At 30.2% G+C, this 16,027-nt stretch overlaps 1 protein-coding gene across 5 annotated transcripts; it reads right to left on the reverse strand.

Annotated features, from left to right (window-relative positions):
• Positions 1–236: 236 nt before the first annotated feature.
• On the reverse strand, positions 237–14,590 carry LOC107928915 (hydroxymethylglutaryl-CoA synthase). Of its 5 annotated transcripts, none has more exons than XM_041082445.1 (7): positions 14,209–14,518; positions 13,791–14,022; positions 13,445–13,539; positions 12,867–12,973; positions 12,576–12,705; positions 11,655–11,707; positions 237–904 (listed from the first exon to the last, which is right to left on the reverse strand). In XM_041082445.1, exons 3-6 carry the CDS (start codon positions 13,505–13,507, stop codon positions 11,690–11,692), a joined length of 318 nt encoding a protein of 105 aa, XP_040938379.1. In that variant the 5' UTR covers positions 13,508–13,539; positions 13,791–14,022; positions 14,209–14,518; the 3' UTR covers positions 237–904; positions 11,655–11,689. The 5 variants fall into 5 exon arrangements, with proteins under 5 accessions (XP_040938379.1, XP_040938377.1, XP_016715707.1 ...); XM_016860218.2 differs by lacking the exon at positions 237–904 and adding an exon at positions 10,720–10,874 and having other exon boundaries at positions 14,209–14,567; XM_041082443.1 differs by lacking the exon at positions 13,445–13,539.
• Between the last annotated feature and the right edge of the window lie 1,437 nt (positions 14,591–16,027).

The following is a 16,027-nucleotide window of genomic DNA, read 5'->3' on the forward strand; positions in this document are numbered from 1 at the left end:
TCATATATGTACATGTCATGAAACATATCATACTCTTACCGTTTCTTCACAAGCATATATCATTCATTTCATTATATCAATAGTTTATGCTCCATCATTTCCATATATTTTATGTATATTTATTCTGGTAATAGCTTATATCAAACTTAACATAAATTATATTCCATGTACTTATACTTATTTCGTTTATCCATTTTCATAATTATTTCATACAACGCTTTTGTACATATATTTCCATATAACCAGTTCTTGTAAACATTTCACACAACCATTTCATATAACCATTCGTCATCTGATACATTTTACTTGAATATCAATTGTTCAACAGACGTTATAGCGTCTCCCATCCACGGTCTTATTTATCTTTGACGTGATGCCATAGTGTCTTTCAACTATGGTCTTACTCATTTTCTGTCATGTTGCCATGGTATCTTTCAACCATGATCTTATTCTTTTCATGTCACGTTGCCATGGTATCTTTCAACCATGGACTTACACATCTCATATCAGGTTGCCATGGTATCTTTCAACCATGGTCTTTCACATTTCATATCAGGTTGCCATGGTATCTTTCAACCATGGTCTTACTGTAATACCCCTACCCGTATTCATTGCCGGAATAGGGTACGAGGCATTACCGGAGTTTACGAATTAATTTTTTTTTTCAATTCAACATATTTTCATGATAGATTCATGCATTTATATAAGATAACGTCATCACATATCTATAACCAGGTTTGTTAACCATACTAATGGCTAACTTTACATTCATTTCACGTTAACATTTACTTTGTTAGCTTATACATGCCATTGATTTCCAAAATAAAGTTTCTTTATATACCGAAATCCTAAGGTTGACAGCGTGATGTGTCTCCGACCAAATCTGACCTCCGAGCTCTTAACACTACAAAACAGGGAAAAAGGAAACGGGGTAAGCACTTTGTGCTTAGTAAGCTCATGTAACAAGAATTATACTTACCTAATATTTTCAATACAATATAATAAACATTCATATATCCATTCAATGCATTATTACCCTAACATGCACAAACTCAACATTCAAGTTAGTACAATAATTTCCATGTATCAATAATATATATATACCATGATTGATGTACTCATCAATATCATGATTTTCATTCCCTTATTATTTTTCATATTTATCCCGTTGAATTTATCGAAATTTCGATGGATTTTCAGATGTACACTTTTAGTGTACAATTCCGGGTCCGTCAATTCATATTCATGTGCGCACATTTCCATTTCAGAGAGCACACTCCCGCGAACCTCAACCTTGCAGCGGGATTACCAGTCCAGGCTAAATCCCCTGCAATATAAACTCATAGAGTATTGTCGGGATTACCAGTCCAGGCTAAATCCCCTGCAACGACAATTACTCTAATGAGCTTGGATCTGAATTACCAGTCCAAGCTAAATTCAGACCCTAATTCGGATTACCCGTCCGGGTTAAATCCATTTTACACATATTCTTCGGAAGGGCTATATCAGGATAGGATCACTCGTCCGGGCTAGATCCTTTTTACCGTCAATTCCTTTTCAGAGATCCATCGAATTTTCCTTTCATTCAACCGGGATTTCTTCCCATTTTATCAAATATATCAATGTTTCATTAATTTTCATACAATGAACACTCAAATCATATTCACATCAATAACAAACAATCTCAAGCATTTAAGAATATAATTCAAGTTACACGAACTTACATTGATACTTGTTTGTAAACAGTAAAAATCTATTAATCTCGAACTTTTTCCTTTCCTCGATCTAGCTTCGTATTTGAATCTTCTGGATCTAAATAAATAAATTTAATTATCAATTTAATACATTTCATGTTCATATGCAACATTCTCTATAATTCAACTATTATTTATAGTTCATTCAAAGCTGTCTACTTGAGTCATAGTCACTAAATTATTTATAAATTGAGCTACGGAACTCCAAATTAAGATCCGTTAATTTTCCCTGAAACTAGACTCATATATATTTTTACCATAAAATTTTCAGAATTTTTAGTTTAGCCAATCAGTACAGTTTATTCTTCAAAGTCACCCCTGTTCTGTTGTCTAACAGTTCTGACCCTTCTTCGCTAAAAATAAATTATCTCTTTATACGGAATTCAAATGATGTTTTTGTTTGTTTCTATTAAAAATAGACTCATTCAGAATTCTATACATATAAATTTAAGTCCCTAATTATTTTTATTCAATTTTTTATAATTTTTCAAAGTCAGAACAGGGGAACCCGAATTCATTCTGACCTTGTGTCACAAAATTCATTATATCTGAAAATTTAAAAATACATTGCTTACAATATTTCTTCTATGAGAAACTAGACTCAATAAGATTTAATTCCATATTTTTTTCATCTTCTAATTCGATTCCTACAATTTTTGGTGATTTTTCAAAGTTAGTCTACTGCTGCTGTCCAAACTGTTTTAGTGCAAGCTGTTTATTACCATTTTTCTCCTAAACTTTTAATAAATGATAATTTCGTCCCTACTCAATTAGCCTCTCAATTGAGCTTATTTTTCTCAATTAACATTTTATTCTATCACCTTAAACTAGTTTACAACCTTTAGGAATCAGAATTTCAGCAATAGACTTTAATTCCAAACATTTTCACAATTAGGTCTCAAAAATCAATTTCCATTGAAATTGCCTAATAAAATCATCTCATAAACAAATTAAAGCTTTAATTTCATTCTATTTCATCATAAACTTACAGAACTCAACCATGGTGACTTTAAATTTCATCCATGAAATCAAAAACTAATGAATTTAATAGTAGGATCTAGTTGTAAAAGTCTTAGAAACACAAAAATTACAAGAAAAAGGCAAGGATTAACTCACTTGGTGCAAAAATTATGAAATACCAGCTTAGAGAACCCTCCTATGGCGTTTTTAGCTGTTGGAATTGAAGAGAAATGAAGAAAAATCTAGATATTTCCTATTTAGTCCTAGTTTTATTTAGTTAATTTTGTAATATTCCAATTTTACCCTTAATTTATCAATTTTTCTGCTGATTTCATACCCTTGCCGTCCAGCCCAAATAACTTTTGGGTCTAATTGCCTTTTATATCCTTTCTCATTAGACTAATAAGCTATTTAATCACTCTAGTAACTTTTGTACCTATTACAATTCAGTCCTTTTCATTTAATTGACTACCCAAAGATTAAAATTTCCTAACGAAATTTTAATACCACATTAATAACATTTCTATTTATAAAATTATTTTTGACTCGGTTTTACGAGATAGAGGTCCCGATACCTTATTTTACCCAATTTCTTCAATAATTTCTTTTTCTAACTAATCACTAAATTGATAAAATTTTCCTATTAATATTTTCATACGATTTTCCTATCATATAAATTTTCAAGCAAAAATATTGAAATAAATTTCTCTTTAAATCGGATTTGTGGTTACGAAACCACTGTTCCGATAACATTGAATTTACGCCATTACACTTACACATTTCATATCAGTTTGCCATGGTATCTTTCAGCCATGGTCTTACACATAGGTTGCCATGGTATCTTTCAACCATGATCTTACACATTTCATATCAGAGAGCACACTCCCGCGAACCTCATCCTTACAGTGGGATTACCAGTCCAGGCTAAATCCCCTGTAATATAAACTCATAAAGTATTGTCGGGATTACCAGTCTAGGCTAAATCCCCTGTAACAACAATTACTCTAATGAGCTTTGATCTGAATTACCAGTCCAGGCTAAATTCAGACCCTAATTCGGATTACCCGTCCGGGCTAAATCCATTTTCCACATATTCTTCGGGAGGACTATATCAGGATTGGATCACTCGTCCGGGCTAGATCTTTTTTACCGCCAATTCCTTTTTAAAGATCCGTCGAATTTTCCTTTCATTCAACTAGGATTTTTTCCATTTTATCAAATATATCAATATTTCATTAATTTTCATACAATGAACATTTAAATCATATTCACATCAATAACATACAATCTTAAGCATTTAAGAATATAATTCAAGTTACACGAACTTACCTCATTGCTTGTTTGTGTTTATAATTTCATTAATCTGATATCTTTTCTTTTCCACGATCAAGTCTCATATTTGAGTCATCCGGATCTTTATAAATAAATTTGATCGTCATTTTCATTCATTTCATATTATAATGCATTTAATTAATGCTTTAGGCAAAATTACCATTTTCCCTTAAACTTTTAATTAATGACGATTTCATCCTTAGGATTAGGAAAATAAAATTCTTCCAATTTAATCCTTATTTCCAGCTATTATTCTCATATATATTGATAAAAATCCATGAATTCTATAAAATATCAGAATTTTTCATAATTTCAACACTTTTCAATTTAATCCCTAAAACATGTTTTCCCCCGATCTTGAACTAAATTAATAATTTCATTCAAGTTTGTAATTTAAATAATACAATAATCCATTTCATGCAATTTGGTCATTTCTGACATGTTTACAAAATTTCCCATAAAGTTTTACTTTTATTCAATTCAGTCCCTGAGCTTAAAATATGCAAATTAGCCATGCTAGATGAATATTAATACATATTTTTCCTCCCCCTCCTCTCCATTCCACATCCTTAATTTAGATAACACACTTGTAAGTAACATTATCCATAATTTTTATTATTTACTTTTATGAATATTCAAGCTGTCTATCTGCATCATAGTCACTAAATTATTTATATCTGGATCTATAGAACTCCAAATTAATATCCGATAATTTTCCCTGAATCTAGACTCATATATATTCTTACCATAAAAATTTCAGAATTTTTGGTTTAGTCAATAAGTAAATTTTATTCTTTAAAGTTACCCCAGTTCTGCTGTCTGGCAGTTCTGACCCTTCACCAAAAATTAATTATCTCCTCATACAGGATTCAAATGATGTTCTTGTTTGTTTCTCTTAAAAATAGACTCATTCAGAATTTTAGACATATAAATTTAAGCCCCTAATTATTTTTCTTCAATTTTTTATGATTTTTCAAAGTTAAAACAGGAGAACCCGAATTCATTCTGACCTTGTCTCACAAAATTCATTATATCTCAAAATTTACAAATCCATTTCATAAGATTTAATTTCATATTTTTTTCATCTTCTAATTCGATTTCTACAATTTATGGTGATTTTTCAAAGTTAGTCTACTGCTGCTGTCCAAACTGTTTTTGTGCAAGCTATTAATTACCATGTTATAACACCCTTATTTTCTTTTTCTACACCATTTCTCATCACTTTCTCTTATTTTCTCTTCACTAACATATAAAAAACATAGGACCTTATGTAAGAAAACTCTACTATAACATTATTTCCATACTTTGTCAATAATAACAAACTTAAAAACATATTGAAATCTTGATATACTTACCTTGTTCTATTGATACTAATCTTTAACTTGATTTTCTCTCTCCTCCAACTTCTATTTCTTGAATCCAACTTGATATTCTAACTCCTCATGCTCTCCTTAACATTTTTGTCTCTTGATAGCTATGAAAATTCATTTGATTTTTGGGTGAAAATGGTGAATTTTTAGTAAAAGGACCAAATTGTAAAGAAAGCAAAACTTTCTTTCTTCCTCTCTTTCTCTCACGTTAGTGCATGGGAAAATATGGATGAGAATTTCTCATCTTTCTTTCTTTATATACTAATAAAATAATAATAAAATATCTTATTAAAATATTAATAAAATAATATTTATCTAATTAAATAATTATAAAATATCAAAATATCTCTAGCATCATTATTACTTTCTAGATTTCTCTCTTCCAATTTTTCATTTTGCCCTTCATTATCTTTTAAAATTCTATCATTTAGTCATCATTTAATTTGGTAAAATTGCAATTTAGTCCCTCATAGTTCATCTATTAAATTTGGTCCTAATTTATCCATTTTCCTTAGTTTCTAGATCATTCCACTCTTAAATTATTTACACTATTGGTTCTTCAACTTTTTCATATTTACACTTTAACCCCTTAAATTTTGAATATTTACTCTTATGCAACAAAACTTTTCTCATTTTTACAATTTAGTCCTTTCTTGAATTAATATATCATAATATACATCTCAATATTGACATAACTCAAAATTTCCCTTTTTGTCACTTTATTTCCTTATTTTACTATATCAAGGATAATATCTTACTGTAAAAAATTTTAGGGTATTACATCACACACCAAAATTGGGCCTAGAAGTTTTAAGGGCAATTAGGGGATTTTGGCCGGAGTGAGTTCGGAAATTTAGAAGTATGATAACCCAAAAATATATTTGATTATGGATTTTAGAAAATTAAATCAATTTTTGAAAATAAAGTAGAAAAGACCTTTGATTTAAAAAGTTGACTGTTTAAAAAATTAAGTTGAAGTTAGGAGTACCACAAAGCTAAATATCCTAAATTTTTAAAAATTGCCCTATTTTTCTCCCCACCTATCAGAGACTCAGGAAAACCTCTTCTCCCCAATTATTTTTTCCATCTCCTAAAATCCCCAAGCACCATTCACCTATTTCAATTCTTTTGGTTTCCATTAACTTCCAAGCACTAAACCTCCCTAGAATTTCAAGAAAGGCATAAAAAAAAACATCATTGATTTTACCATTGTGCAACTTGTGGGTTTTCTTGGATTTACACCAAACATTCAATTTTCTCCCAATGAAGGTAATGTTTCGTTTTTCTATTAGTTTTTTTTATTATATCTAGGCTTTTAAATTGAGTTTTTATCCATTGAATCAAAAGTTTTGAATAAATGTTGAAATCTGGGTTGTTAATGGTGAAATTTTAGATTTTGAATGAAATCGATGTTTCAAAGTGTTTTTCAACTCGTTTTGATGTGATTGGAAGGCTTCTAAACTCTTCTTAAAGTTTCGTTAAAAGATTATAAATTTTTATTGAGTTTTTATGAAAGATGGTCATTGTATGTCAAATTTGGAACCGTGATTCTGAGTAGTTTAGAGTCATTTGAAGATTGTGAATTATCCTTAGATAAGTAATTAGATGATTGGAATCAATTTTAGGCAAATGAATTGAGTCAAGATTAAGATATTTGGGTTTCAAATTTGCAAGTCAGAAATTTTAGTTCCAAGAGGAAGAAACCTTCGATTTGCATTTTGGTTGTTTAGGTCTGGTTAATTTTGGTAAAGATTTGGAACCGTTGGAGCCTTCGAAAAGCAAAGCAAAAGAAAAGGAAAAGTTAGTTTAGGCTTTCGGTGACTAAGGGAAAGCGCAAACAGTGAATGTTTGGAATCTTTGCTTGTAGACACGATTCATAGTGTTAAATGAGAGCTTAGGAGTAGCTTAAACCACTACTCTAAGTTCCGAGTGTAAGCTTTCCTATTCCCTTCGTTAATTTTGCGAGATATGTGATTATGAGATGTGGATTGTGTATTTTGATATGTTAGTGTGATATGAGATATATGTTTGTGATAACTATTGTGAATATGTTAATTGCAGGCATGCTAAACATGCCAAATGACAGTGATGATGTTGTGTTAAATATGTAAATGTGTAGTGAAAGTGTGTAGAAAATGGTAAGTATATATGTGTTTTATTGTAGATATTTTGGCCTTGTGGCCTTTTGAGACCGTTAAATATAGTTGGTATGTCATAGGATAATGTGAGTACTTACCATTGTGTTATGTTTTTGAGGCTTTAAGGCTCAAGACAGTTTTGGAGCGATAAGGGAATGTGAGCTTAGCTCCATTCACCGGGATATGTTGGTGTGTTGAAGAGTGTTAGCTAAATGCTACGTTTTTAGGATATGTTTGACTCATTGAGTCATTGGTGTGTTGGAGATCCATGTATCCAGTGTGTGGTGATAGAGCCCACTTTTATATTTCATAGACTCAAGTGCCAATTTATCATTAAATGAAATATTATGAAATGTGATGTCTGTCTAATTATATGATTTCAAATTAAGATGAGTTGATAGTTGATGCATGAATATTCTAGTATGTCACTTTGGTTAAATATGAATGAAGTTGTTCTTTAGATGTTCTCATTTAATGTATGAAATCATGTTTATTTGGTAGTTTTTTCGATCATTCACTGAGCTTGTTTTAGCTCATCCACTCTTTCTACACATTGCAGATAGCTAGCATTGCGGTGTGAGCGGTGCGAAAATCCAAGGAAGTGATCCAAGTTAGGCTTAAAGGAGGTGAAACTCATATTATTCTTTGAATTGTGGAATAAGGCAATGTGGTAGACATTTTGGTTGATTATTATTATGTCTTAAATGGTTGATACGATTTTAGACTCTTAGGAATTGATGGATGTTTGATATTATGTTATTGGGTTGTCTTGGCTTGAATTATTGACATTACTATGAACTGCAAATATAGACATTTTGATGTTGAATACTGAAGTTTTGGTTGCATGTTGAGGTGGTATGTGATTGAATATGTTAAATGCCCTATTTTGTTGTAATTTTTGTTGATTTGTACAGAGGTATCGATATTTGGGGAATATGTATTGATACCTCCATGTTGAAACGAATGTGCAGGAAGTCAATAGCTTAAATTCGTATCGATACCCTTATTCGAGTATCGATACTCGGGGTAAAAATATATATACTATTTCCTTTGTACCGATAGTTTGTTTGGTTCCATTATTTTGCAAACAAAAAGAATGCTAAAAAAGTATCGATTTTTCTAATGGTATCGATACCTATCTTTAAAAATATCAATACTTAAGATTGAGTATCGATACCTACATGTTTTCTTTGAGAGTTTTTGTTAGATGGTCCCCATGCATGATTAACTTGTTATTAATGTCAATAAACGTTTGATAAGTCATTTTAAATGTTGTCTAAGGTGTTTAAGACTTAATGCTCCTTTAAATATTTAAGAATGATGATGGTTGCATGTTTTTGAGATTGTGTGAATATGTGTGAGTTTGATGTTTGATGTAGCGTCTTATTACTCGTGCCGGGCGATCTGGCTGGGTATAGGGTGTTGCATTTTATCTATTAATTACACATTATTTAATCATAGATTCATTCCACTAAAGTATCATGATTGAAATCTCTTTTATTATATACAATTATGAAAGCAATTTAATAAGTACTTGTCCAATGACTTTCTCATAAGTGTGTTATACTCATAGAATATCCTTAGTCTTTTTAAGTCAAAGTTATTCACCCAATAGGATCCTATTTTATCTCATGGTAACTATTACATCATTCTTCATGAAAAAGTCAATTAACAAATAGCTGTAACACTCTAAAAATTGGGTTACTAGAATCGGATAAGTAGGATCAGGTTAGCGAACCAGAAACCGTAATTAGGCGAGATAATTAAATAATTAGGAATTAATTAAATAAAATATTAAAATAATTATAATTGAAAATTTTAGGTTAAGAAATTGAAATTAGGTGATTGGGAATTAATTAGTTAAAATGAATTTTAAAAATGAGATCAGATTTGAAAATAATTTTGAGATTGGCTTCAATTAGAAACTAAGGACCAATTTGGAAAAAGGAGGAAGCTATAGGTGGTCAAAGGGTCAAAAGCCCAATTTTTAAAAATTAGTTGGTTATATAAAATCACCTACAATCCATTCCCTCCACACTTTCAACCATTTCAAAACTTTGTTAGGTCTAAAAATTTGAAGATAAATTTGAGATTGGCTTCAATTGGAAACTAAGGACCAATTTGGAAAAGAGAGGAAACTATATGTGGTCAAAGGGTTAAAAGCCCAATTTTTAAAAATTGGTTGGCTATATAAGACCACCTGCAGTCCTTTCCCTCCACACTTCTAACCATTTCAAAATTTTGTTAGATCTAAAATCAAGAGTTTTCTCTCAAAATTCCCTTCATCCTTTTGATTTTCTTAGCATCCAAACACCTTTTTCTTTTCCAATTTCAAATGAGATTCATTCTTTCTCCTTCAATTTTCTATTAACACTTAGCTCATTTTTGCTCAATTGATCAAATTTCATGAAGATCTTCAAATTAAAGGTAAACATTCTGATTTCCTATGAATTAAACATTTAATGTGTGGTTTCAATTTGTGTTTTTATAAAGCTAAGCAAGAAATCATAAGATCCATGGTTTTAGAGTTTAGGCACTACAGGAAAATAGACTTTTAGCGGCGATTTTTTAACCTTTAGCGGCGTTTTAAGCACCGCTAATACCTTTAGCGACGCTTTCCCAAGTACTGCAAAAAACGTCACTATATGCAACACTGCAAAAATTAGTGGCATTTTTTAGAAAAACGCCGCTAAAGACATGATCTTTAGCGACACTTTTTTCACAAACGCCGCTAAAGACCAGGAACTTTAGCGGCGCTTTTAAAAAACACCGCTAAAGACCATGACCTTTAGTGGCGCTTTTTAAGCAAACGCCGCTAAAGACCATGACCTTTAGCGGCACTTTTTTCACAAACGCCGCTAAAGATCATAACCTTTACCGGCACTTTTCTCACAAACGCCGCTAAAAATAATGATATTAAAAAAATTATTTTATTTTAATTAAATAATATTTATTTCTATGTTAAATATTATATTATGTTTAATTTTTGATCTTTAAACTATATACATTTAAGGATAAATAAAAAATATTAATTAAATTTTCCATTAAAATTTAAACTTCAAAACTAAATATAAAAATTAATGAATTTAAATTTAATACATAAACATTGATTCAATATGTAATTTAATACAAAAAAAAGCACACACACACAAACACACAAAGTAATAGAATTTCTAAAACATAATTCATCCTGGTGAGAAAATAATGCCAAATCATCATCACATCTCATTAATCAAAGGAAAAAGATCAGAAAAGAAGAAGAAACAATATACAACAGAGGGCTGGTTCAAGCTTTAGATGAAGCCAAAGTATTGCAATGCCTGCATATATAACTTAGTGAAACTAACAACAAAAAAACACAAAATAGACAAACAATCACGCAGCAAAACTAGAGCAAATACAAGAATTTAAAAAAAAAAAAAAAGATGATAAATGGCAGCAAAGCTAAAAACAAGTAGCAAAGTCAAACTATGCAGGCGATAAGAAGAAAATAACTAAAATTTTAAAATTTAAAATAGTACAGGGCCTAAAATTAACTAATTTGAAAAGTATTGGTCAAATTAAAATATAAGAACTAAATGCATAACTTTCGCAAAGTATAGGAACTAATAATAGAATTAACCCGATATCTTTCTGTTGATTTGAAGTTTCTATCGACCTTTACCAATTCTCTGAAGCACATACAAGATGGAGATGTCTAGATTTAATTTCGAGTCTTTTACTCTGCTTGGCTTTAAGATGGGAAAGCAGTGGAGTTGGAACATGGGCATCCATTTATTTTAATGGGAGTTGAACCAATGGACAGAATTCATGCATACTTTGCAGTCTCAATTCTAATCCAAATTACTTGATTTGGAAAGACTCTACCAGTGGGGATATAAACTACTGTTGATAGCATACTCAATTAGGGCACCTATGGTTTGCCGATGCAACTAGGGACAACAAGCAAAGTTTGCATTTCAATCACTCTTCAATGCTTAAATTAATAGTTTTTTGTTTAAGAAAATGAATAAAGATAGAAGAAATTTATATTACAGGAGACCCAAAGTAGCAAAAGATTACAGAAAATAAAAAAAGGGTAAAAGAGAAGCTTAACATACCTGAAATAGAAGAAGAAAACTGTGAAAAATCAGGTTTAGTGCTTATTGACTACCTGTTGAGTTTGAGACAGGAAAGATTTTTAGAAGACCAAAATTTATACAAAAAAGAAACTGTAAAAATTATATAAAAAGCTAATAAAATTTTAGCTAAAATAAAAAACTTCAAGATTTTAATATTTTAGATTTAAGTATATAGTTTCTTTTTCTAAATTTATTCAGGTTGTGTTTTTTTAATTTTTAAATTTAAAGGTAACATAAAAATATGAAAATAAAAATATCAATTACAAATTATATTTAATTTACATCACTGGAAGATCATATGAAGTTATAAATTGAAAAGATTTAACCAAAAAATATATACATGTCACATATAAAGACTGTAGTTCTACGAGTTGCACAACGGCATTATCTAGTTATGCCAGTAAAGAGCTTTCCTTGTTTCACCTTTTGTATATTTCTCCTAGTTACAGGAAACCAAATACCCCAGTAAGACAGGTGGAAGCGTGAAAGGACAGCATTTTCTAAACCGATTTGAGGACAACTAAAATAACTAAACCAAATGTTTAGTCTCATTAATTATATTATAGTAGCAAAAATAATCAATGTGTGACCGAAATATGATAGATGATATGATATTTTTTTTTATTTTATAGTTTTATTTATTTATTTATTTATTTTATTATTTGAAAATGATGAATTTCTTTTAATTTGGAGTTTAAAATTTTTTTTTCTTATTTAATATTAATCCATTAAGCATAGCTCAATACTATTTTTTTTAATATGAATTCCTCTAATATTAGCAATATTTTTGTAGCATAACAAAAAAAAAATAGCCTTTGACAAAATGACCCCGTATAATGGCTAGCAGCTAGAAGGGACAACTATCCTAGATAAGAAATCGTGATGATTGGGGAAGAGTACCTCAAAGATTTGCATCAAGGTCTTAATGGACTTGCTCTTGTCGATCACAGTCTCACTACCAACTTCAAGACGGCCGATTTGTTTGGGGTCAATCTTATATTTTGCAAGGAGTGAAGTAACAGCTGTTAAACTGCAGATCAAACATAACCACATTAGTAAAATCGAAGAAAGTGTTCATTTCAACCATCCATACAATGCAAATCTTAGTCATTATTATACATACTGTAAAACAGTATTACGTGATGCTAATAACATATAAGAAGAGTAGATATAAAATGTAGAATTTGTAACCTCATAGAGATAACATCTTCCACTTCTGTACAAAAGGCCATGCAATCTTGTCCAAGTCCAATGGTGTATTTCCCCTTACTAGCACCATCATGAGCCTCCAATGCTTCCTGTTTTGTAGGAAAAAGAAATGAATATCATAAAATTAATCTCATATTACATTAATCTATGAATAAATAACATATCAAATAAAAAGCCATCATTCTACTATAAACTAAAACAAGTATTCATAACCATATGATCATGCAAAACTAGAATTTTTTTTTTCTAGGGAAAATTGTAATTAACACCCATTGATCCAGTAAGGAATCAAACATAACACTTTAACAGTAGTTAGACTTCACCAAATTATAGAGTTCAAATGAGATGAACTTTTCAGATATACAATTAAAAATTTTGAAACAAGAAAAAAACCCCAAGAAAATTAAATTTGGAGGTAATCAGTTTATTCACCATAAATAACCAAAAAAAATTCCACCTTTGACCTATTTTTCTCCCTTGAATCAGCTACCCAACCAAAACCCAGAACTCAAAAACTCGAAGAAATTAACAGGAAAAAAAAAAGGAAGAGATGAAATCACCTGTTGAACACAGGTAGGAGGGAAGTAGATTTCCATAGCAAGAATTCCCACATTCTTATCCATTGCTAAATGGATATTAACAAAAATATCCTCAACTGTTGCAAAACCCTAATTTCTATTAGCAAACTATGTTTATATGCAAATGCAAATGTCATAATTTAAAACCAAATTCCATTCGCATAAGTAATAATTTAAAACCCCCTGATTTTGCTTCACTTTAAGATTACAAATTGCAAGTGAATTTGAAGTATGAAATCAAATGATTCAACAAAAATAGCCTTAAAGGATAATGCCAAGTCACAGTGAAGTTTTTGAGCTATGAAAAGCAAGGGAGTGAAAAGGGTACCTCGGTTTCAACTTTGACAGCAGCAAGACGGAGCATTTGAGAATTGCGAGTAGCGGAAGTTGGAGTGTCATCGTCTTCAAAGTCTTTGACTGACTTAACAACCGGTAGCTTTTTGTATATGTCCAATGGGCGTGGCCTAAACGATAGCATACTCATTTTTTGTTCTTCCTTTTTCTTTCACCTCACAGCGCACTCTCAATCGATTCAGTTATTCCACATCGAAACCAACACACTAATTAAAAAGATAACAAAGCGAAAATCCACTTAACAATTCAAATTCAAAAGAAGAAAAGGAGGAAATTTAGCACTTGCATTTTCATGCACTGGTTCATACTGAAAGCAAACGGAACTGTAGGCAGAGCAATCATTGGTAACAACGGAATTGAGCAACAAGAGATTGAAAAATGGAGAGGCTTACATTGACAAGGGAGAGGTCAAACGGGAGATTTCTAGGGTTTCGTTGCTGCTGCTGCTGGGGCAGGGATTCTGAAATCTCTTAGATTGCTGCCCCCGAAATGTCTTCTTTTCGCCCATTTAGTCTTCCCCCGGTTCTAGGAGCAGCGATTGACTATCTTGATGCGGAGGGATCGCTTCTTCATGAACCAAAAGTTATATCCTAAACCAGCAAATTCCTTTTTCTCACAGCATTTTTGGAGCAGGCTCAGTGCTTTCTTGAAAGCCTAGAATTAAAAGAAACCCTAACAAGATCGAGAGAAAATGAGTAGGGACTAACGAGCGGGTAATCAAAAATTGGGGATTTTAATTTTTTTTTGCGGCGTTTTCACTAAAAACGCCATTATAAGATTAATTTTAAATTTTTTTTTATTTTTAACATATTTTTTTATTTTTTCTTTTGGAATTTTTTTAAATTTTGAATATTGAACTTTTTAATTGAAATATGAACTAAAATATTAAATATTAAATTTTTAAGTTTTTTATTTTTTTATTTTTTATTTTAAATTTTTAAATTTTAAATTTTTAAATTTTGAGTTTATTTTTTATTTCGGTTTAATGTGTAATTGTAGACGTGAAATTCTAATTGTGGTTTAAATGTATAGTTGAAACTTTAATTTTGATTTAATCATACAAATTTAAAAAAAAATACATCAATATATTTTTATATTGAATAAATATAAATATTTATGTATCCATGCAATATATAAATATAAAATGATGTTATATCAATAATTGTGTAAAAGAAAATGAAAAAACGTGGAGACAATATATATTTTAAAAAGAAAATGAGTTACAATTAAAAAACATGGAGATACAAATGAGTGCAGAGAATTTTCGTTCGTATAAATAAATATATATTTTGATTAATCAGTATAGATAAATATTAAAATAGTATAAACAAAAATTATTAATAAAATTTAAACGTAAGCTTATCATTTAAAACATTTTTCACAAAATATCCCTTCAATCCATTAAACAATATAACACCTTATTAATATATAAAAAATATTTTTTTATCAAAATCATGATATCTATTATCGATAACAATAATTAATTATAGGGTTTAGGATTTAATTATTGAATATGATTCACTTGAGATTAACATACTATATACCCATGGCCATTAAACCTTAAACCATAAAACCCTAAACCATAGACCTTAAACCTTAAATCTTAAACCGTAAACCAAAAAATAAATTTAATCAATATTAAGTATTGCTTCCATAATTTATTATGAACCTAAGCTTTTACATTAATATATATATGTATATACACATCAACATCCATGTGACGTTTTTTGGGGTTTAGGGTTTTAGAAGTTATGGTTTAGTGTTTATGGGTTTAGTATTTTAGGAGTTATAGATTAGTGTTCATGATTTTTTGGGGGTTTAGGGTTTTAGGGGTTATATGACTTTTAGCGGCGTTTTACCAAAAGTGCCGGTAATGCTCCAACTTTTAGCGGCGTTTTACCAAAAGCGCCGCTATTGCCCCGACTTTTAGCGGCGCTTTTGGTGCTCTGTTTTTAACTTCATGCAACCACACTAAGTTTTCTGAAAATTTAACAAAATAGTGATTTTACAACCAGACATTTGTACTTAGCCATTTTGGTGGTTAATGTAACCTTCAAATTTTGACTATAACGTCTAAGTTGAGTTTAGGATGTTACATTACTTGTAGGAACCATTGAGGGTAGTATAGTATAGAGATAATGAATAACATTTGTTTATTTCTATGAATAATCAATTTGATCATTTAAGTAATTTATCTAATATAATGAAATT

The sequence above is a fragment of the Gossypium hirsutum genome, chromosome A12 (genome assembly GCF_007990345.1).
Source record: "Gossypium hirsutum isolate 1008001.06 chromosome A12, Gossypium_hirsutum_v2.1, whole genome shotgun sequence".
NCBI classification, from domain to species: domain Eukaryota; kingdom Viridiplantae; phylum Streptophyta; class Magnoliopsida; order Malvales; family Malvaceae; genus Gossypium; species Gossypium hirsutum.

What these genes read in the sequence shown, in the direction of transcription:
- LOC107928915 (XM_041082443.1), bottom strand. Translation starts at nt 13,946, where the DNA reads ATGAGTATGCTATCGTTTAGGCCACGCCCATTGGACATATACAAAAAG. An exon ending in CTGTCAAAGTTGAAACCGAG is followed by an intron (nt 12,974 to 13,790) that starts GTACCCTTTTCA and finishes CCTACAAAACAG; the next exon opens with GAAGCATTGGAGGCTCATGA. An exon ending in GAAGATGTTATCTCTATGAG is followed by an intron (nt 12,706 to 12,866) that starts GTTACAAATTCT and finishes TTTGATCTGCAG; the next exon opens with TTTAACAGCTGTTACTTCAC.